Source organism: Balaenoptera musculus, chromosome 6 (genome assembly GCF_009873245.2).
Source record: "Balaenoptera musculus isolate JJ_BM4_2016_0621 chromosome 6, mBalMus1.pri.v3, whole genome shotgun sequence".
Lineage (NCBI taxonomy): Eukaryota > Metazoa > Chordata > Mammalia > Artiodactyla > Balaenopteridae > Balaenoptera > Balaenoptera musculus.
The window spans coordinates 102,160,313-102,180,926 of record NC_045790.1 but is presented as its reverse complement, the minus strand read 5'-3'; the positions used below and the strand labels follow the sequence as shown (position 1 = coordinate 102,180,926).

The 20,614-nt window shown below is 52.4% G+C and overlaps 1 protein-coding gene across 4 annotated transcripts in view; it reads left to right on the top strand.

Annotated features, from left to right (window-relative positions):
- CDK5RAP2 (CDK5 regulatory subunit associated protein 2) overlaps positions 1–20,117 on the top strand; it is a 180,886-nt gene extending 160,769 nt beyond the window's left edge. For 3 of the 4 annotated variants that reach the window (XM_036855793.1, XM_036855794.1, XM_036855791.1), the window contains 9 exons: positions 929–1,118; positions 2,098–2,219; positions 3,289–3,537; positions 6,216–6,293; positions 7,333–7,598; positions 8,679–8,822; positions 15,570–15,696; positions 19,562–19,608; positions 20,025–20,117. In XM_036855793.1, the coding sequence (XP_036711688.1) occupies positions 929–1,118; positions 2,098–2,219; positions 3,289–3,537; positions 6,216–6,293; positions 7,333–7,598; positions 8,679–8,822; positions 15,570–15,696; positions 19,562–19,608; positions 20,025–20,081 (1,280 nt within the window). In that variant the 3' untranslated portion in view covers positions 20,082–20,117. The other variant, XM_036855792.1, reaches the window with a different exon arrangement.
- Positions 20,118–20,614: the final 497 nt, after the last annotated feature.

Below are 20,614 nucleotides of genomic sequence, written 5' to 3'. Positions count from 1 at the left end.
AATCCTGGTTCTGCCACTTACTGGCTGTGTGACTTTGGTGAAGTCTTAGGCTCTTTGATCCTTAGTTTCCTATGTGGAAAATGGGGAGTCAAAAAGTACCTACATGGAGGTGTGCTCTGAAGAGCAAGTAGGATGACACATGGGGAGGTGCTAAGGTAATGCCTGCAGTGAGCACGGCGGCGACGTCAGCTGTTACCACCACCAGCACGGCTAACAGCCTGCCGGAGTGTTGGCAGCCTTCAGCGTGCTGTGAGGCCCTGCGCGAAGCCCTTACATGTAGTAACTCAGTTACTACTCCCGGCCACACATATGAGGAAACTGAGGCACAGAGGAGTGAAGAGCCTGGCTCAAGGTTGTGGGGTCAGCGACCCCACAAGAGTATGGGGTACTCTTGAGTAAACGGAAGAGCCTCACTCCAACGTGCCCCTCTGCCTCCAGGCTGTGCCCTTGACCATTGGTCCCCGTGCCCCCGTGTTCCTCATCCCTCAGCAGGCGTGCTGGCCTCATGGCCTGAGAGTGACGGCTGGGTTGCTGTCCGCAAAGCCCTGCTGGCCTCCTTGGGAGGCTTTCGGGCTTTCCCAACACCCGTCGCCAGAGTTTGGGGCCCTGTTTCTTGCCTCCGTCTTTAATTTCTACCCACCGTTTGCTCTGTGAAGGCAAAGTAACTAGGTTTGCACGGCCCATTATTTAATAGAAGACTAAACGGGCCCATTTTATCCCAGTGACGTTTATCTGCACCCTAGATGTTGACAGATTTATCTGCCCAAAATGCAGGAGATAATTGGAATGTCACAATCATAAATGCCAGATGAAATCTCGTTCTCTTTTGTATTCTCTGAGCGCTCCAGCCGAAGCGCCGTATTTGCATAATAAGGTTGGAAAAAACAAATGGTGTCTCCTCTCAGTGGTGCTTTTTTTGTGCACGCAGATAAACAGAAGGAGAATGAGAAATTGCGCGCGTCCCTCTCCAGGAAGACCGCCGGCCTGGAGCACCTTCGGCGGGAGTTCGCCTGTGTGAGGGCGGAGAATGACAGACTGCAGAGGGCGGTGGGCGAGAAGGAGAGTGAGAACCAGCGGCTGCTCCGGGAGGTCTGCCACGGCTGCAGCGAGCTGAGCAGGTAGGGGGCAGGGCCCCCCGGGCCTGCTGGCCCTGCCCGGCGCCCGGGGACGGACACTAAGCACACAACACGTGGCACGTCAGGTGGGAATAAAATCCGAGGAGCGAAGTCATCTAAGGAAGGGGGGACAGGGCCTGGGGGCGGATTGCATGTTTTGTCCAGGGTGGTTCAGGGCCGGCCTCTCGGAAAGGCTGCCGTCTGAGCGGCCATCTGGAGGCCGTGAGGGCGTGAGCTCTGCAGATCCTGGGGGAAGATCCTTTTCCTTGGAAAGGGTCAGGGCCCTGAGGCGGGGTGTCCTTGGCCTGTGCAGCGCAGAGCCGGCACCCAGTGCAGCTGGAGGAGAGGCCGAGGTAGAGGCGGGCATGGAGGTGACTGGAGGCCGAGTCCCGCAGGCCCCCGAGGCCTGGTGAGGACCTCGGTTTTCACGCCGAGTGGCTCAGGAAGCCACGGGAGTTTCTGCACAGAGGAGTGCGGGAGTCTGCCTTAGACTGTGAGCGCGTCACGCTGACTACCCTCTGCAGTCCCCCGGAGACTCCATCTCGTCCCCCGTGTTTCGGTAGTTCTGTCAGCACTCCGGACGCCCCACACCTTTAGTTCCTGACATCGCCCTCGCTTCCCCAGGGTGGTGCGGTGATTTGCAAGGTCGCTGTCTTTGCCATCACACAGTGCTGGCTTCTCTCCTGGGCTGTGCACCCCTGGGTGAGACATAACCTTTTTGAGCTTCACTTCCTCATATCCGTGAATTGGGAGTTAGAGAGCACGTACCTTTTAGGGTGTCTGTGAAGACGACGTGAGATCACGTCTGTAAAGGGCTGGGCCTGGAGGAGCCCTCGGGGGGCAGTGTCGTGAGGGGTACTCCTCCCCGCGCTGTCACTCCTGCCCACACTCTCTGGCTGGCGGTGGAATTGCCCACCCTGGGGGTCAAGTAAGCCCCTGCGCGAGAATAACCTCTCCTCCCGTGGTGCCGGGGCCTTTCCAGGGTGCAGGAGGAGGTGAAGGTGAGGCAGCAGCTGCTCGCGCAGAACGACCAGCTACTGCAGTCGCTCCGGGTGGAGCTGAAGGTGTACGAGAAGCTGGATGAAGAACACAGGAGGCCGCGAGGTACTGGGCGCTCCGGCCTGTGAGCTCCCCCGGACGGCGGGCGGGCCCCTCTTTCCTGAAACCTCAGGCTTGCCTCCAGGGTGGAGTAGGTCGATGCTGAGGCGGGCTTTCTGGGCCCCCCTTCTTCTCAAGTGGCAGCGGGAAACATGGAAGGACTTAGGCTCAGGAGTCCGGCGAGCGGAGGTCTGGGTCCTCACGGCCTCGCGTCCCAGTGTGTGCCTTCCACGGGTCACCTCATCCCTTTGGGCCTGCTCCTTCCTCTGTAAAGCATGTCTACTAATCTCTGTTGTGTACAGTTGTGAAAATTAAATGAAATCATTTATTAAGCGCGTCCCAGCACAGTACCTGGCACGTAGTAGACACTCAAGAAATCACTTTTATGATAATTTTCCTGCTAGTGTATGTTTGTTTTTGGGGTTTTTTTGCCCATTCATTCAGCAGATAATTATGGAGCACCTACTATGTGCTGAACGTTGCTCTAGAGATGGTTGCTGGCCCTGGGCCTCGCTATATGCTCGAGAGATACCAGATCAGAGTGACTTGACTGTAAACTCTAATGTTTTAGAATCAGTTTTGAGGTGTGGTGGGGTTTTTTTCTCTTTTTTTTTCCGCAACTAATTTTCCAGATGGTTTCTCCCTATTGAAAGTTTATCTAGAAAAGGGTCACCTCTCAGCTCTCATTTTCTCCTCAAGTTGCTTTTCTTATTCTTGCTGTTGTGTCTTTTTAATATACCGTGGCTCTTAAAATCAGCCCTTTCATTATATAATTGCAGCCCAAATAGATTTTATTACTACTAGACATAATTTCAGGGTTTGGTGTGCAATTTGTTAGGCCTTTATGGCCAGAAGGGAAAATTAATTTCCAGCTCTTATTTAGCCTGTGGAATAGCAGCAATTAAGTCTGCCAGTATTTTTGTTTTTCAGGTCGAGTTGTTACGTTCCATGGTACCTAGGTCTTAGTCAGGGGAGGGTGGTGATGGCAGTGGGTGGAAAGCACCGTCACTTGTCTTCGACGGCTGACCCTCTGGCGGTTGACAGTGTCGAGGCTTCCCTTTGCTTGTGTTTGCAGAGACCAGGGCAGAGGCATCGGGAGAAGGCTGGAGGGGACAGGACCCTTCGGGCCACCTGCATGGCCTCCTGACAGAGATCCAGGCTCTGCGGGCGCAGCTGGAAAGGAGCATCGAAACCAACAGCGCGCTGCAGAGCAGGCTGGAGGAGCAGCTGGTGCAGGGCGGGGAGGAGGCCCAGGAGGCAGATCTCACTTTGGCTCTCCAGACCCTGTCTGTCCCCGAGCGGCCCCTGCAGCTGGACAAGCCCGGTACTGCCCTGCCTCACCTCACTGTTTGAAATGCAGCCCTGCGCGTCTGCGCGGCACGTGTGAGCTTCTGAATCCCGCCCTTGCCCCATGGAGGTGTCTTCTCACTGACAGCAGACACGCTGCGTACCCTGGGAGCTTGGGACCTGACCGCTAATTAGCCGTCACCTTTGGCAAAATGGTGTCATCTCTGGGGCCTGCTGATTCTCCGGGCAGTGGAGTTGGGGCCTCCAGCCGCCCTTATTGCCTCCAGCCCTGTTCCCTCCCATCCCCTTAGTCCTGTCCACATCACCTGCTGCTGGAAATCCTTCTTAGTCCCTCTTACTGCCTTTAAAAGAGAATGTTCACCTCTTCCTCCGGTTGTCAGTGTCTCAGGATCTCAAAAGCTTCCCGGCAGGTTTGCAAACTGGTTCAGTTTGGCGTTTACTTCTGGGTTTATTGTCTAGCCCTGCAGAGGCTGTGTAGGGAGCAGGAAGAGGACAAACTGGGCCTCCTCTGCCCGACTCCTGCATAGGGCTGGGCATAAACCGGCAAGTGGTCAGGCTCAAATCAGTCAGCCAGGCCATCCTCTTTGCTCTTTGGATGAAGGAACTAAAACCCAGAGAGGGTGCTGGACTTGCCCAAAGTGACACAGCAAGTAGGTGGCAGAGCTGGAGCTAGAAATCATTTCCAGCTCCAAGGCCAGTGCTGTGTCTGAAGTACCACCTGACCTTCAGGAGCCCTGGTGTCTGGGGGTCATCATCCTAGTGCCCAGGTGGGTGGGTGTGCGCATCCAGGGGACAAGGAATGCCAACACACTTTGTAAACAAGTAGTGTAGAAAAGTTTGGACTTACCTTCACTTAGATTGGGAATTACGTCTGTCGCCTTTAATTTAAAAAATTAAAATCTCTCAAAGAGCACCTAGTCACCCAGCTTTGGAACTTACAATGACTGGCTCATGGGTTTCTCCTTGGTAAGGATTTTAACATTTGAACCAAAAAAATGATGTGACGATATGAAAAAAAAAAAAATCCTTCATGGTTACAAAATAATAATTTTTTGCTTTGTATGTGTCTCTTCATTTGGTAATCAAATGTAGACGTGAATTTATAATGTTCAAATTGGTTTTTGTGCCATACTGTGTCCTTTCTTTGTTTTTGCCCAATATTACATCATAAATGTTTCCCCTTGTTTCACACGGGCTTCCTAATTATTGTTTTCAGATGATTGTCAGTCACCAAACCATTGCCCTGATGATTATTAAAGTGGTCTCTGATTTGGAGCTTTAATAAACATCAGCGTTAACATGCTTTTTCTGTTAAACAGTATTCTTAGGATAAAATCCTGCAAGGGGAACCTCACAGGGTTGGGAAGGGGCCCTATTGCGCCTTCTTGCACAGGGGGTACATCAGCAGTGGGCCTTGCCATATTTAAATAGAGGTCTGCTCCTGGCCCTTCTTAGGGCTTTGAGGAGATGGGACCAAGGAGGTTGTCGGTGTGAGCTAGGGAGATTGAAGCAGGGAGAACAGTTCAGTGATTGGGGCACCCAGGAAGGAGCTTTGGGGCAGTTGAAGTGAAGCTGTCGAACAGCCTTTGCCTGTTTTTGAAATTTGTCCAGGGTCAGCCCTGGTGGGGGGGTCTCCAAAGAGGTATCTAGGAGAATGTGCTCAAAATTCACAGCGCCGTCTCCGTGGAGAAGTTTTCCAGTTTCCTCAAGTGAAGATTAGAATTATATAGTAGGCAGCAGCGTTTCTTCCTTTGCAAAGGACTTTTCAGGACGGTATTTAAATGCAGCTGTCTGAAAGTTCTGGCCTAAAGACTGCTGTTTTTGCAGGAAGTGATCGCTCTCGGGCCAGCTCCACAGAGCTGGCCCCCGGGCTCCTCGGCCCCAAAATTGAAGTACACTCTTTGGAGGGGCCTGGGTGGGGAACAAGCTGGGCAGGACACCTTGAGGCCTGGACACAGTCCTCTCTCTGTCACGGACACTCTGGGTGATGCTAGGCAGATCACTTCCTGTCTCTGCCCATTGGTCTCCTTTTCCAGGAAACCTGAATTACAGTGCCATCCTGCCCCCGAGCTACTGAGAGTTCAGATGTGAAAGTGCTTTCCTGAATTATAGAGTGTGGCCCATCATCTCGTCCCGCATATGATTGGTTTTGCCTCCTTACATTGTTTCGAATGCATCACCTCCCAAATCCTACTTCGGGTCACTCTTCTGTCTTACGTGGGTTACTGCAGCCGCCTCCAGGCTCACTCCTCCAGCCCAAAACAGGTCTCAGCCTGACATTGTCCCGCCTGACGTCCCCACTTCATGCTCCCTGAGTGTGTCACGAGGGCTCCCTCCTCTGTGCCTTGGCATCTGCTCCCTCCTCTGCCTACATTTCTGTCCCTCCTCGGGTTACCCCCTCACTTGAGCTCCCACAGCCCCCGTGCCTCCTCCCTTAGCCCTGACCCTGAGGGGAAACAGCTCGTTTACTTGTCTGGACAAGAGGGTCCTTCCGGGGAGGCAGCCGGGCCTGCTCACTCTGTATCCCCCGTGTCCTGCGGCAGGGCCTGCGGGAGAGATGCCCAGTGAGGATCTGAATGAACGCTTGTGTGTGTCTGGTACTTCACTGTGTTTTCATTCAGTTCTCTCTCAAATGCTGATGAGAGTGAAACTAAAACGTTTGATGGTTTATTTCCCTTATTTTGCATTTTGCAGATGGTGACAAGTGTCCCGTGGCAGCTGACAATTCGTATGACCTGTTTGATTCCACCCCAGCAGTGCCACCAAGATCAGGTACAAAGCTGAAGTCTGGGTAACTATGGCACAGTTGGGTTTGGCAGTGGGACTTTTTAAATTGGAGGAAAGGGGGTCCCTGGTCCCAACTCAGCAGGGTATTTGGCAGGATTTGGGGGTTTGTGTTCTCAGCATTTCTAGCTGGCAGTCTCGTTCTCCAAGCCTGGGTGTTGCCAACCTTAGCGACATTATTGGTTTCGCTCCCTGTTGCCCTGGATTAAAGTGTGACCGCCTTATCGTGGCTTTCAAGGCCCTGCAGCATCCAGCCCGAGCGGGCCCGTCCAGCCACACCCGTCTGCCCTCCTGGTGCCACACGGATGGGTCAAACCATCCTGCAGATGGGCCTGCACTTCCCTCTCGCTGGGACTGTGCAGTGTGGCTCCTGCCTTTGCCAGACCGACTTTGCCCGCTTCTGTGCCAGTGAAAATCCTGCTGCTTCCCGAAGACTCATCCTGAATGCAAACTGCCCAGGGAGATGTCTTTCCTGATGGCCCCGGTCAGAATTATCCATCCGTGCTTCTGTTGATCCAAAGGTAGAAAGCGGCAGGCTTTTACCTCTGTGTAGCATAATTCTTGATACCCATTCAGCCCAGCACAGTTGTTGCTTCTTCTAGGAAGTCGTCCCTGCTCTCCCTTTCCACACAGAGGCTTGATTATTCTGTCCGCTGAGCTCCGGCTCTTTGTCGTCATGCTGTTACACCTCCCACGTGACATCTGTGTTCTGATTAGACCACGGGCCCCTGAAGCGCAGGCCCAGGCTTGACTCGTCTGTGTGCATCAGGGCTCTTCTGCAGAGCTGGTGCCTGATGAGTGTTGGTTGGACTGAAATGAGCTTCTCCCACAGGATGGGTCAGCCCACGGCGGGTAATACACAGACTGAGGTCCCGGCTCCAGGCCACTACCCCTCGGGGCTGTGTCAGGTGGCATTTGGGCCCGAGGGCTCTTAGCCCTCCTGGCTGGCTAGACGTCGTTGAACGCAGCTCATCGAGTGCAGGGTGCCGCCCCAGGTGGGTCTGACATCTTCCTTCTCGTTCTGTAGCTTCAGAGACTCCTCCACTCTCTGGAAATGACATGGACACCCTCTCCTGCGACAGTGGCGGCTCGATCACCAGCGCCTCAGACATGTCCCGCCTGGTCCCTGGCCACCGCCTGTGGGCCAGCACGAGTGGCTGCCACGTCCTGGGCCTGATTGAGGACTACGATGCCTTGTGCGAGCAGATTGGCCGGGGCCAGAAGCTCCTCGCCGAGATGGACATGCGGATCCAAGAGGCTCCCAGCCCCACGAGTCAGGAGCTGGCAACAAAGGTAACCTGAGCGACAGAGCTGGAGGGAGAGGGATGCACTGGGGAGCAGGAGGTGGAAGGTGTTGGCTGAGGGCACTAGGGGGCGAGGGGCTCACGGGTCCTCAGTAAGGCCCTGGGAAGAGGGGCCAGGGAGCGTAGCCCATGAAACTCATGAGGTCAGGTCCGGGCTGGGAGGCTGTTTGTAGTTCTGTGGGAGGGACACCTGCTGAGGTTTGTGCCTGTGTTACCGCGGTCGCTTCGCTGGGCTCCCCTGCACTGCCCCCCTCCACGGCCTGTCCAGTCTCTCGTCCATCCCTCTGTCCTTCGGTCCTGCAGTGTGTCCATCCCTTCTCCCGCCCAGTCCCCTGTCCGTCACCCTCCCGGCCTGCGTGCTCAGGCTCCGGGGCTGCTGTGCTGAACAGGATGCCTGAGGTCCTGATCCTCACGCGGCATGCGGTCTGCTCAGCCACGCTGCCGTCTGTGACGCGCTTGCCGACGCGAGCTGCCCTGCACCCGCCTCAGGATGGTTGGCGGCCGCTGTTTCTTCTTGCCCAGGGCCTTTTAGTGTCGTATTTTCTTTCATCCCAGAGCAGCCTTTACAGCGGGTGCTGTCATTCCTGCTGTGCAGGCGCCGAGGTAGAGTAACTCGGAGCGGTCGGCTTTGAACCCAGGGCTCTGTCCTCCAAGGCGCTCTTCTCCGTCATCCTGCTCCCTGAAGAGCGTTGCGGGCACCTCCGCCTCCCACTGGTGCCATGCAGACTCCAGGGGAAACATTCGTGTCGTGTCGCTTGCCGTTGGCGTCGTTACCTTCCGGAGAGGCTCCGTGGCTGCGGGGACCCTCTTCTTGGCATAGTGAATAGGGTGAACTCAGGTGGCCATTACTCATGCTTATTGACCGGGCTAAAATCACCACCGAAGTTCTCTCATAATCTGTAAGTCACCGTCTTTAAGGACAGTGAATTGGTGTCGTCCGGCAGCAGGCTCTTGCTCGGCGTGTGGAGTGCCGGCCCTGCGGTCTGGGGGTTTATGCTGCCCGTTACAGCCGCTTGTCCCTCGTCTTTTTCAAGACTGCACGTAACCGCCTTCTCATCCCCCCACACAGCGGCCACACGCGGCGCCCATGAGCAGCTTCGTCGCCGGCGTCGGTGCGGCCAGACTGAGCCTGGATGAGGCCTCGAGGTTACTGACGCTCCTCTGGAGGGTCTCACTGCCCACCAGCGGCCAGGGCGCGCTCCGCTGTGAACAGGTGGGTGGCGGCACATGGGTGCAGAGGCTCAAGGGTGCCGCTGGGGCCTGTGTCTCAGGCTCCTCCGTGTCCGGCCCAGGACCTGGCCCCCAGCAGGTGTGCCCTCAGTTTGGGGAATGTGGCGGGGGGCAGGGAGGGCGCCACGTTGGTCGAGTGACGTGTCCGACACCACGCTGGCTGTTCCAGGCCGGTTCTTACCTGATCCCCTGGGGCCCTGCAAGCTTGGCCTGCCGCCTGGACCCGACCATGTCCCCACTGCCAGCCCATCTTTGTTGAGGGGAGCCCTGTCCGTGTTCTACACGTGAGGAGACAGGTTCGGGGAGTGAGGCACACACTCAAGGTTACAGAGCTGGTTTTGAAGGCACAAGTGTTGAATCCCAAGGACAAACTTTGATTTAGAGGCTTTAAGTCCCAGGTTTTCCTCATGGAATAGGTCATTCCATTCTGCTCAGAATGTCTTTCATTTCTGATGCCTTTCTCTGGACTGTCTGATCCCTTTTGATAGCTTTCAGCATCCTATTTTAGTGAGGTTTGTAAATCTATTTTAACTACTTAGAAACTACTTTTTTTTTTTTAACCAAACCAAATCACTTATTACAAAACCATTGAAATTTCCCTTAAAAGCTAGACGTTGTAGCAACTTGAACATGACTGAATGAAGAACAGTTGCTCCCATCTCCATCTGCATCCCCATCTGTCATGGCACAGATCAGGCGTCAGGCAGAGCAGAGCCTGTCCCCCGGGTCTGTGTGTGTGGGAAACATGTCGTATTATGACAAGGTGAGCACCTGCTCTGGTAATCAGGGAAACCTCCCTGGAAGAAGGAGCCTGCTTGTTAAGGAAGAGTTAGAGCTCTTTGCTTGGTGGCCTGATAGGTATTTCCCCCTTTATCTAACCTATAAATTTTTGCGAAAGGCCAGCAGGAAGGCAGAAGGGAAATGTGCATTCCACGTCACCACTCATCTAGTTCACCCCTCTGACAGCTCTCAGATCTCCCAACCATGGCAGAGAAGTAGCAGTGAAGCAGCTCTCTCAGCTCGGAAGGTTCTGCTGAGCCTGTGCTTAGCTTTCCGTCTTGGGATCCTGGGGAGGAAGTTTGGTGCCGTAAGCTCGGGGAAGTACACGAGCAGTCATTGCGCAGGGAAATCTGTGCACGGAGTGGAAGACGGCGTGTTGGAGAGGAAAGGCGGCCCACTGGGTTCCAGCCCCACACTGGCCTTGCCTTTCCTCCTAACCCACCAAGCCCTCTTCCGTCTTGAGCCCAGAAGACACAGGTGCTCCCTCCCGGCCGGCTGGCTCCTTCTCACCTCTCAGGTCTCAGCTTAAATGTTACTTCAGGGTCAGAGAGGGTTCCCGGTCACTTTATCATAGCATCCTCTTCTGCTTCATCCTAGCCCTTATCACAAGTTATAATTACATACTTGTGTGTTTAATGTCTGTGTCCCTCTGTTTTCCATGAGGGACCACGTCTGTTTTGTTCATATTTTTGAATGAATGAATGAGTAATTTCCTCTCATCCTCCCAAACTGGTACTTGCCCATATGATTTTTAAAGCATGTGTCTGAACTAAACATTTCACCCTTGATGCAGTGTTTTTGACCTCAGTACATAGTAATGTCTGTTAAATAGATGGAATGCAGTTCTTATTTCTATTATGTGAGTGTGTATAAATACAAATTAGAGTCACATTGATCTCCCCTGCTAGCAAATTAGTCTAGGGACTGGTCAGTGCTTGTGATGATTTGCCCCTTATTTCCGAGGGTTTCTCGGGTAATTGATTACGCTCACTTTAGCATCATAGAATTTTAGAGCCAGAAAAAAGACCTTGGAGATGCTCTGATATGGCTGCTGGTGTACACAGACCCCTGTGTGGTGTTAAATTGCCTCTAGCCACTTTTCTGTCCCTGTCTATGTTTCATACAGTGCCTTTTTCTTGGTGTGAAATCTGTGCAAAGCAGATTTCCAAGTTTCCACCAGCAGCTCCAGTGGTTTTTTACTACCTGGTGTTTTCTCTGAGTGTCATTAAATTGCCTTTTGCATCTCGTACAGTCAGTCCCTGGGACTACTCTGGAAAGTGTATATCATATATATTAGTTTATCTAAGAAAGTTGTGGGGAGAGATACAAATATGTACACATATTCATTTATAAAAATGTTTTTAAGTGGAAGGATAAACAGTAACAGAACAGTCTACATGTAGGGGTGGGAAGGAAGAGGATGGAAGGACTGGGATAGAGGGTAGACTTCTCTGAATTGACGTTGTTTCATAAATTTGACTTTGAAACTGTATAAATGCTTTACATAATTATAAATAAAAATAAATCCAAGTGGGGAAGAAAACAATTTTTAAAAATTCGTAACAAGATGAAACAAACCAGCTTTCCTTTGTATAGTATCGGAGGCATAACCACACAAAGAGGAAACATTTCAGGAATTCCCTGGCGGTCCAGTGGTTAGGATTCCATACTTCCGCTGCAGGTGGCCCAGGTTCGATCCCTGGTCGGGGAACTAAGATCCGGCAAGCCGCATGGCATGGCCAAAAAGAGAAAAAAAAAAAGAGGAAACATTTCAATGACTAAAACACAGTAATTTGACTATGTATTCCTAGTGGGCAAAAAGAGCTGCCAGCATTTTTTAAACTGTTTTCAGTGATTGTATTGTTAGTAATGATATTTGTATGTATGTTTTGGAATTATTAAATTTTATCATAGGATAAAACAAATAACTTATTATGTTGAAATTTTTACTGTCAGGGAAGAGATACAAATAAAAAAATCAAAGAAGTAAAAATCCTGTAATCCCTAATTTGAATTGGAAATACCAGTATGAACTCATGATGTATTTTCTGTTTTAAAAATTTACTAGTTCTTTCTACTTAAAAGGCTCTAAAAATGTCCAATCCAGTGCCAGTGAGCACCTCTGGCGCCAAATTATGGTTTCTAAATACCTTTTCTTACTAAAAGGAACTAGGACTCCTTGGAGAAATGGCTTGCTTCTAGGTCTGGGGCAGGAAATGTACAGTGTGAGCTTAGAACATCTTTTCATCCTAAGGAAAAAGAGAGAAAAGAGAGAATGAAACTTGCAGATTTACAGTGGTTCTCAGATTATGGTCCCAGACTGTCAGTACCAGCATCATGTGGACACTTGGAAAGGCAAATTTTCAGGCCTCACCCCCGACCTACTGAATCAGAAAGTCTGGGAGTGGCCCCAGTGGTCTGTTTTTTACAAGTCTTCTTGGTAGCTCTGAGACCCACTGGATTAAAAGGAACTGGAGACATAACAGTCAAATGCAAAACGTGGCGTTTATCTGGATGCTGAATCAAACCGGTTGTTTAAAAAAAAATTATAAAATTATGATGCAATCCGGGCAATGTATCTACTGACATCTAGTCGGTGATACTAAGCAGTCATTCTCATTATTTTAGATGTGATAATGACATTGTGGGTTTTTTTTTTTTTTTTTAAAGAATCTTTTTCTTCTGGAGCTATGTACTAAAATATTTTACGGATGAAATATGACTGGCTTCTAGGATTGATTTTAAAAATAATTTTAGGGTGAGGATGGGCAGGGATATAGATGAAACAATTTTGGCCATGATTTGATAGCTGCTGAAACTGGTGGTTCATTATCTTATTCTTTCTACTTTTGTAAATGTTTGAGATTTTTCATTTTAAAAAACAAAGCAACCAACCAAAAAAAAAGCAGTTCCAGAAGTCGGGCAGCACACTCATGAGTAAGTCCCAGCTCTGAGCTCAGCTCTGTGGCCCTGAGGAAGAGTTGCTCTGTTGAGCTCCTGCTGGGTGTCAGGTACTCTGCTATACACTCAGCAACTCCTTTTATCCCTTACGGGAGCCTTCAGAGGGTTAAGTAGCAGTATTCCCATTTTCTGGAAGTAAGAACTGAAGCTCCCTTGCTCCATCATCTTAGCGGCTAGAAGCATCGGAGCTGGGCTCTGGAGCCCTGCTGTCTTTACCATGGTGTCTTCACCCTGTAACAAGGAAGATTTTAGTTCAGAGGAACAGCAGACACATAAATAATGAAAATTCCTCATCCTCAGTGCCAGATAGAATTCAGGGCGTTCAGGGTGTTTTGAGAGCACAGGTGAACCCACCGCTTGACAGATGGTCTCACAGCACCTACTCCATGGCAGACGCTGGGGGTCAGAGGGAAAAATTGAGTTCTGCCCTCAGGGAGCTTGTAGTCTAGGTGGGGAAGCAAACAAGTAAATGAGCAGTTACAATCCACCATGAAATGGGCAATGTTAGAGGAAGCACTCGGCACGATGGGCGCCCAGAGGAGCAGTAACCAACCTCGACTCCTGGTAGAGAAGGGTCTCAAGGAGACCTGGAGGGGGTCATGCCTGAGCTGACTTCAGAAAGAGCAGTAGAGGTTAGCCAGGCGAGGTGAGCAATAATCATTCTCCCTGTCTTCAGGCATCCCCTCATCTGAGTCTCACTGTACTGCAGTGTGACGAGAGGGTCAGGCGTCATCCCTCTTTTACAGATGTGGACCTAAGGCTCTGAATGTCGAGTGACTTTGTCCCAGAACGTGTGGCCTACAAAGCCACCACCAGAACACAAATCTCTGGGCTCTCAGCTTGAGGAAGAATCAAAGAAAACCTTATGTTTAAATTAGGATCTGTTTTGGAAGCACAGTTGAAGTCCTTGTAGCCGACACAATTGGTTAATCTTAAAAGTAGGTTAAAGTAGGGAATCAAAAAATGATACATACCTTAAACATTTCAGTTTAACTTAAAACAGTTAAATGTACATTCATTTGCCACTCTTTTGATGTAGGGCCAGGGCCTTTTCTTTGAATATGGGTCTGCTGATTGAAGTTCCACATCTTCTTTCTTTCATAAACTACATCCATAATGTATGTCTGTCACTTCCAATTTCCGTTTCTTTAAGATGAAGAAAAAACTTAGGCACTTGCAAAGCAATTTGAATATAGAATCCTTCTAGACTGTGTTCCTCCCACATCTTTTATTCACCCACACCTAATTTGCCAGAAATGTGGTTTTTTTAGTGACTCGTCTTTATCAAGTCTTTGCTGAAACATATGTTAGTTTTCATTCAACTGGTTCTCTCTTTTCATACACATATTTCATAGGTTTACTTAATACTTAATTAAATCATATAACTGATTACAAGTACAACAGCCATAAACAAGTTTGGGGACAAACTAAAGTGGCTCTTCGTAAGCTGACAGCCCAACATCTCCCCTCTTGGGAGCAGAGGTATTTCAGTGTAGCACAGGGTGGCCCGTGCCGGGGTATCTGACAGTCCAGGTATTTTATGAGAAGGGGAGTGTCCTTAACCCTGTGAACGAGTTCAGTGGAGACTGGTTAAGACAGCCGCGATCGTGTTCACATTTCACTTCAGGGGTCTGGGGACTCTGGTTTTGCCACCCATCCACTCTCCTCACCTCTGGTTCTCCTAATAGATCATACTCCCCTAATAATACCTTTATATTCTCTTTGTGTAAAATAGATAGCTAGTGGGAACCTGCTGTAAAGCACAAGAAGCTCAGCTCGGTGCTCTGTGATGACATAGGTGGGTGGGAGGGAGGGAGGCCCAAGAGGGAGGGGATATAGGTATACATACAGCTGATTCACTTCATTGTACAGCAGACACTAACACAACATTGTAAAGCAATTATACTCCAATTTAAAAAAAAAAAGATTTAAGCATTAAAAAAATATCAGCATTATAGTTTTTGGAAAAAAACCCTCAATGCTGATAAATTAAGAAAATGATTATTCCAGATCCCATCTCTCAGAAATGAAACACTATAAACATTTTCGTGATGTCTCTCTCATCAAATAGTTTAGACATCTTGATATACACACCTATGGATAGAAGTATATGTGTTCAATTTTACGTAACAGGAGTGCGTGGTGCACAATAGCTGTTCTGGGCTCTTTTGTCACTAATTATGATCATCTTTCAATGTCAATAAATGAACTTCTACAACATCATTTTTTTTTTTTAATTTATTTATTTTATTTTTGGGCTGTGTTGGGTCTTCGTTTCTGTGCGAGGGCTTTCTCTAGTTGTGGCAAGCGGGGGGCCACTCTTCATCGCGGTGCGCGGGCCTCTCACTATCGCGGCCTCTCTTGTTGCGGAGCACAGGCTCCAGACGCGCAGGCTCAGTAGTTGTGGCTCACGGGCCTAGTCGCTCCGCGGCCTGTGGGATCTTCCCAGACCAGGGCTCGAACTCGTGTCCCCTGCATTTGCAGGCAGACTCTCGACCACTGCGCCACCAGGGAAGCCCCAACATCATTTTTAATAGCTGCAAAATCCTTCCATTTTATGCAAGTATCGTAGTTGAGTTGTCTAAATCCCCAGTGAAACAAATCAGGTTTTGTTTTTGTCCTGCTGTGAACAGGGCTGAGGTGGACATCCTGGGGCGCAGGCATCTTCTCGTGCCTGCGTTACCATTCCTTGGGGTAAATGCCCAAGTGTAGAATTGCTGGGTCAGAGGGCTGAGCACATTTTACATCCTGCTGCATCTCGCCGGGCGTGGTTCCACCTGGGCTGTGCCAGTTCACAGCTCCACCAGCAGTCGTGAGAGGGCTTTGCCCGCACCTTCACCGCCATCTGACCAGCAGAACATGGCTTCTAGTTTTTATTCAGATACCTTTGCTTGTAAGGTTGAGCACTTCTTATGTGGTTTTGTAATTCTTTCTGTATGATCTGACGTTTATATCCTTTGTTCATTTTTCTAATTCCCTTTCTCTTTAGACTGGAGAGTTGAAGGCAGAGATTGGCAAACTACACAAAAAATTGTTTGAACAAGAAAAGAAGTTGCAAAACACCATGAAGCTGTTGCAGCTGAGCAAGAACCAGGAGAAAGTCATCTTTGATCAGTGTGAGTAGTTGGGGGGTGGCCACCACGTCTGACCCCTGCCTGCCTCTGAGGACTGAAAACCCAGCCCTGGGTTGTCCTCACACCTCCTGTTTACGGGTTTCCTTTCATACTTCACCCTTCCTGACCCGCCCAGACAGATGAGTTCACTTAACAGACCTCTGTGGAGGGGCTGCTCGGTGCCGGGGACTGTCATCTCCCTGGGGAGACAGGTGTGTGGCCTGCAGTGACGGGAACATGTGTAGGGGCTCTGGGAGCGCCGAGGTGGGATGGGGAGGGGGTCACTCTGTCCTGGGAGGTGGCTTCTTGGAGGAAGAGACACCGGACCTGAGTCTTCCAGGAGGAGTCGGTGTTGGTGCGGTGGACAGGGGACAGTGTGGGCAGGGCCAGAGGGACAAGGAGTGAGGCTGCCTGTGAGAAAAGCCGACAGCAGCGCATGTTGCGGGAGTTGGAGCTGCCCGTGGCAGGTGGAGGTGGGAGGGGCCTGGGGGACCGGGGCCGCCGTGTGAGAGGCCTCGGGGGGCAGCCACGGGGGCTCCCGCTCCAAGCGGACTGTCCACCTGCGTCGAGAAGGGCTTGCTGGCGGCTGGTCCAGGCAGGTGAGGAGGGCCTACGGCCGGGCAGTGGGATCCAGAGGAGGGCACCGATTCGAGATAGACATTCCTAGACAGACATGGAAACGCCAGGCCGGAGACATCCAATAACGCTTGTAAGGTCGCCCCAGCCCTGGCCCGGGGGCTTCAGAGGTGGAAACCACCTCCCCGCTTTCAGCCCCCGGCTCCCGTGCCCTCGTGCGCGCGGCGGAGCCTCCTAGCAGCACAGGCCCCGCCAGGCCTCGGGGGGCCAGCGCCTCGACATCCCTGAGTCGCGAGGGGCCTCGTGGACCAGACCCAAGAAGGAGCCGCAGGGCTCAGGGGGCCCGTCGTGTGTTAGGTCCCCTTGGCTGAGCACGGAGGGGCCGGGAGGCGGGGAGGCCTCTTGGGGGGCTGCGCAGGGCCACGGAGGGCGGGGTGGGGCGGAAAGATGGTGAGGAGGCAGCCCTGGCAGACCGGTGGGTGTCCGTGGGGTTCCCGCCGAGGGGTTCAAGCCACTGGCAGAGAAGAGGAGCGCTGGAGGGGGCGGGTGGGGGGAGGGCCATTGAGGCCGTGTCTGAGGTGGCTGTGGACCAGGTGGGTCGGGCTCCTGGAGCAGCCTTTTGAGGCGGTGGGAAGGGCGCTTTCGTACAGCCCCCAAGTCCAGGGAACACGGGCGCTCTCGGCGTTGGTGTTGCCCTGTAGCTGTTGTCCCGGACAGTCACAGGGAACGTGAAGTTACCCCCCTTTGCAGGTGAGCATATTTCGGAAGTAGGTTCAGATGGGTGAGTTACCACGGCAGGTCCAGAGGACAGAACCCAGCCCTGAGTCCCGGGTCGCTGAGCCTGCCATCGTTAGTGAGCGCGGCTCAGATCTCCGCTCTCCCGCGTGACCTGGAATAAATGACTTGAACTCTCTGAGCTTTAGATTCCTTATCTCTAACCGGAGACGGTAATTCCAGAGGGCTCGGACTGGCCGGATGGGCCTGGATTTCTCATCACAACTTTATAAAAAAAGTGCCCCTGTTTTCTCCTCTGTAAAAGAGGGATGGTAGTGATACCTCAACTTTCTGGTACTCTTCCTGGGACAGAAGGGGTGCTCAATAAGTGTTAGTTCTCTGACTCCTTTATTCCGTGAGGTCAGACTGAATTCTATGCGTGCAGGTGGCGGCAAACCATTAATAGCCAGAAAAACTTCAAACGTGTCATAGCGTCTCCCGCGCTCAAGACGGTGCCACCCTCTCCGCATCTCCCTCCGAGGCCCGACACAGAGTCGGCGTCGGCTGAGGGGAGGGCTTACCCTAGGTTGCACAGCTGGTGACTGAGCCGGGCCTGTGACTTGCCCCAAAGACCCCAAACCCCGCCAGCCTCCCAGGGTCTGCTCCGGCTCTAAGGGACTGAGTGGAAGTTGGGGTAGTGTCCCCTCCTCTCCCTTCCCCGCCTGGTGACGAGGAAGAGCGTGGGCCTGGGGCTGCTCCCTGCCTGGGCCAAGGCGAACACTCCAGCTCCTCCCGGAGTCTGCAGGGAGAGGAGGGAGAGGGTGACTGTGAGACCCTCCCCACGTGACCTGGAGCCGCCCACTTCACTTCCCGCCCGTAGACAGGAATCCCTGGGGGGTGTGCACTGAGGTCGCAGCTGGCAAACCACCTGTCACCGCTGGACACCACTGAGGCTGGTGTCTTCCTTGCCAGTGCCCTGCTGAGGTGGAAAGAGCGGGTGCTGAGTCAGACAGACCTGGGTTCTAGTCACGCCTCTGCCTGGGGCCAGCCTTGATTTGGGACGAGCTCTTCCCCGCTCTGTCCCTCGGGCTTCTCATCTCAGTGGGAGTTTCTGGCTCTGAACGTGGGCAGTGCAGTTCAGACATGGGGCCCCTTCACACTTGCGCCAGGTGAGACTTAGATCGTTCTGTACTTTTAGTACTATTTAACATTATTTTAACCTCCACAGCCATGGTACCGAATCTTTTCCGGGTCACAGGCTCCTTGGCAAATCTCAGGAGAGGGGATCTCTCTCCCCAGAAGGATGCACGCATCCTTGTACACACCAAGATTTGCACATGGTTTCTGAGGATTTAGGACGCTCCAACGCATAGCCTTGGGCCCAGGTTAAGAATGTCTGCCCTGCGGCGTGGGGCTGGGGAAGGGCACAGAGAGGCAGTGGGCACCTCTGAAATTCACTTTGCCCAGTTAAAAACAAAGCCCACACCATCTGTCCCCTCCCGTGGTGTCCCAGATTGCAAACAGACTTCGTTACCTCCAGATGGAAATTTTCGTGAGGCAAGAAATATTTTCTCAAGGCTACCACATGGCACCTATTCTGAATAAGCCATTGGGTAGCTGGGCCGTGTGTACCGACGGGGAGACTCTCTCAGCCTTGGGCCCCACTGGCCAAAGGCCCAGTTCCAGAGGCCTGTGTGTCCTCCCTGGGGGTAGCCGGAGTCCCTGGCCATCACCAAAGCCTGTTTAAGGCGGATCCCTCATCGGGCCGATCTCCCCTCGGTGCCTCAGTGGCGGCATTCCTGCTGCTGCTGGCGTTTGTTGGACAAGACAGGGACTGAGGGAAGAAGCCACCTTACTTTACAGTTGCTGCCCTGAAAGCGGGCACTCCGCCCCGCCCCGTGGGTTCTGATGCGCTGGGGATCTGCCTCGCGCAGCTCGGAGGGCATCAGTCAGATCACAGGGACCTGTGAGATCATCCCGCCCCGCCCGCTGCTGTCCAGGTAGAGTGTGCCTGGCCCAGGGAGCCACTGGAGGGCAGCTCAGGAGAGAGACGCCCACGGTCCGGTCCTCCTCCCCGTCATCAGGCCCCCGCTCCGAGGACTGCTGTGCCCTCGACCCTCGACTTGGCCTTCACGAGTGGGTTTGCTTGGAGCGGGCGCACCCCCTTCCCAGCGCTGCTTCTCCGGGGGGCTGAGGGGCGCTAGTCAGGTGCAGGCCTCTTCCCTGCCCGGCACCACGAGCCCAGCCCGCAGAGGCGGGCGCTGGGGGTCCTGCTGGCCCTGCAGAGCCTCAGTTTCCATCTATAACATGGTGTCGCTCGCTCTGCCTTCTGGTATCGCCAAGGTTGTGGCTCAGCGTGGACTTGAGGCGGGGTCTCTGGTCCACCCTCTCTGGTGGGTTATTTGATCCTGGGGTGTGTGATGGGGCAGGTGGGGCCTTACACGTCTGGGTCTGGATGCTACAGGGCTGACCACACGCCTGAACCATGTGGGGCTTGGGGGTCCTCCCTGCGTTTGGCTTTTACACTGTCTTCCTGGGCATCTATGTCTAATCATCCCGTTCTTTGCTCTTTCCTTAGTGGTTGTAACGCACAAAGTCCTTCGGAAGGCCAGAGGAAACCTGGAGGTGATGCCCCTTTGAGAAAGCCATTTGGGGGATGGGAATGGGTGTGGGGCTGGCAATGGCTTCTTTTGAAAAACGAAGTTGAAGGTGAAACCCGGTCACATGTTCTCTGTCAGTTGTATTTTTCTGCCAGCAGCACGTGAAAAGTTTCATTTTATCATCCCATGTTTTTGATGGTTGTTCTAATTATTGGTTTGCTGTTTTTACCAGTGAGAAATACAGCAAACGATGCCTGGCACATAGTAGGCGTTTGATAAATATTTCATTATCATCTGGTTGTATAAATATTTACTGATCAAACAGTATGTCTTTGAAAGTAGTTTCAGAATAGCATTCTCACCATAATTCTGTCAGTAGTCTTACTCCAGAAACCCTCCGTGGGACCTGAAATTCTCATTTTTTCCCCTCCCTTCTCCTAGCTTAGGCCCGGGAGTGCCCATCCTGGAACGTCCAGTCCCAGCAGGCCAGGCTCCTGAGGAGAACTTTCAGCCAATAAAGCTTGTGGTTCCCCACTTAGCTCGTCCTGTCTCTTTGTTACAAGCGTGGTTCCCGCTTATTGAGGGGAGAAGGGCTGTCTGGCCAAAGGAGACCTATCTTTCACCTTAAGATTGGCGTGGAGTTGTTGTCAGATAGGGTGGGAGCTTCCAGGGGCCAGGCCTGTCACCTCCGGGGCTGGCGTGGAGCTGAGGCTTTACTCTCAGGCACGGGGTGGGCTCGCGTTCCCCCCCACCCCCCCAGATTTGCTTGGTGCTCAGCCAGCCCCGCAGTTTGAAGATGCTCATTAAACGACTCATTTCAACCTGGTGATGCAGTTATTTTGTGCAGAGCCTAAAGCCCAGGACAGCCTGGGGGTCTTGGGGCTGGCGTGGCGCTCAGAGGTCGCCTGAGCTTTGTGCTGAGCCCACTCAGTGTCCAGAGAGGAACGATGCCACGTGGTGCGGCCAGGGTGCCTGGTGCGCCCTCGGCACTGCACAGTGACGGCACAGTGACGTCCGGAGCAGCGCCCTGC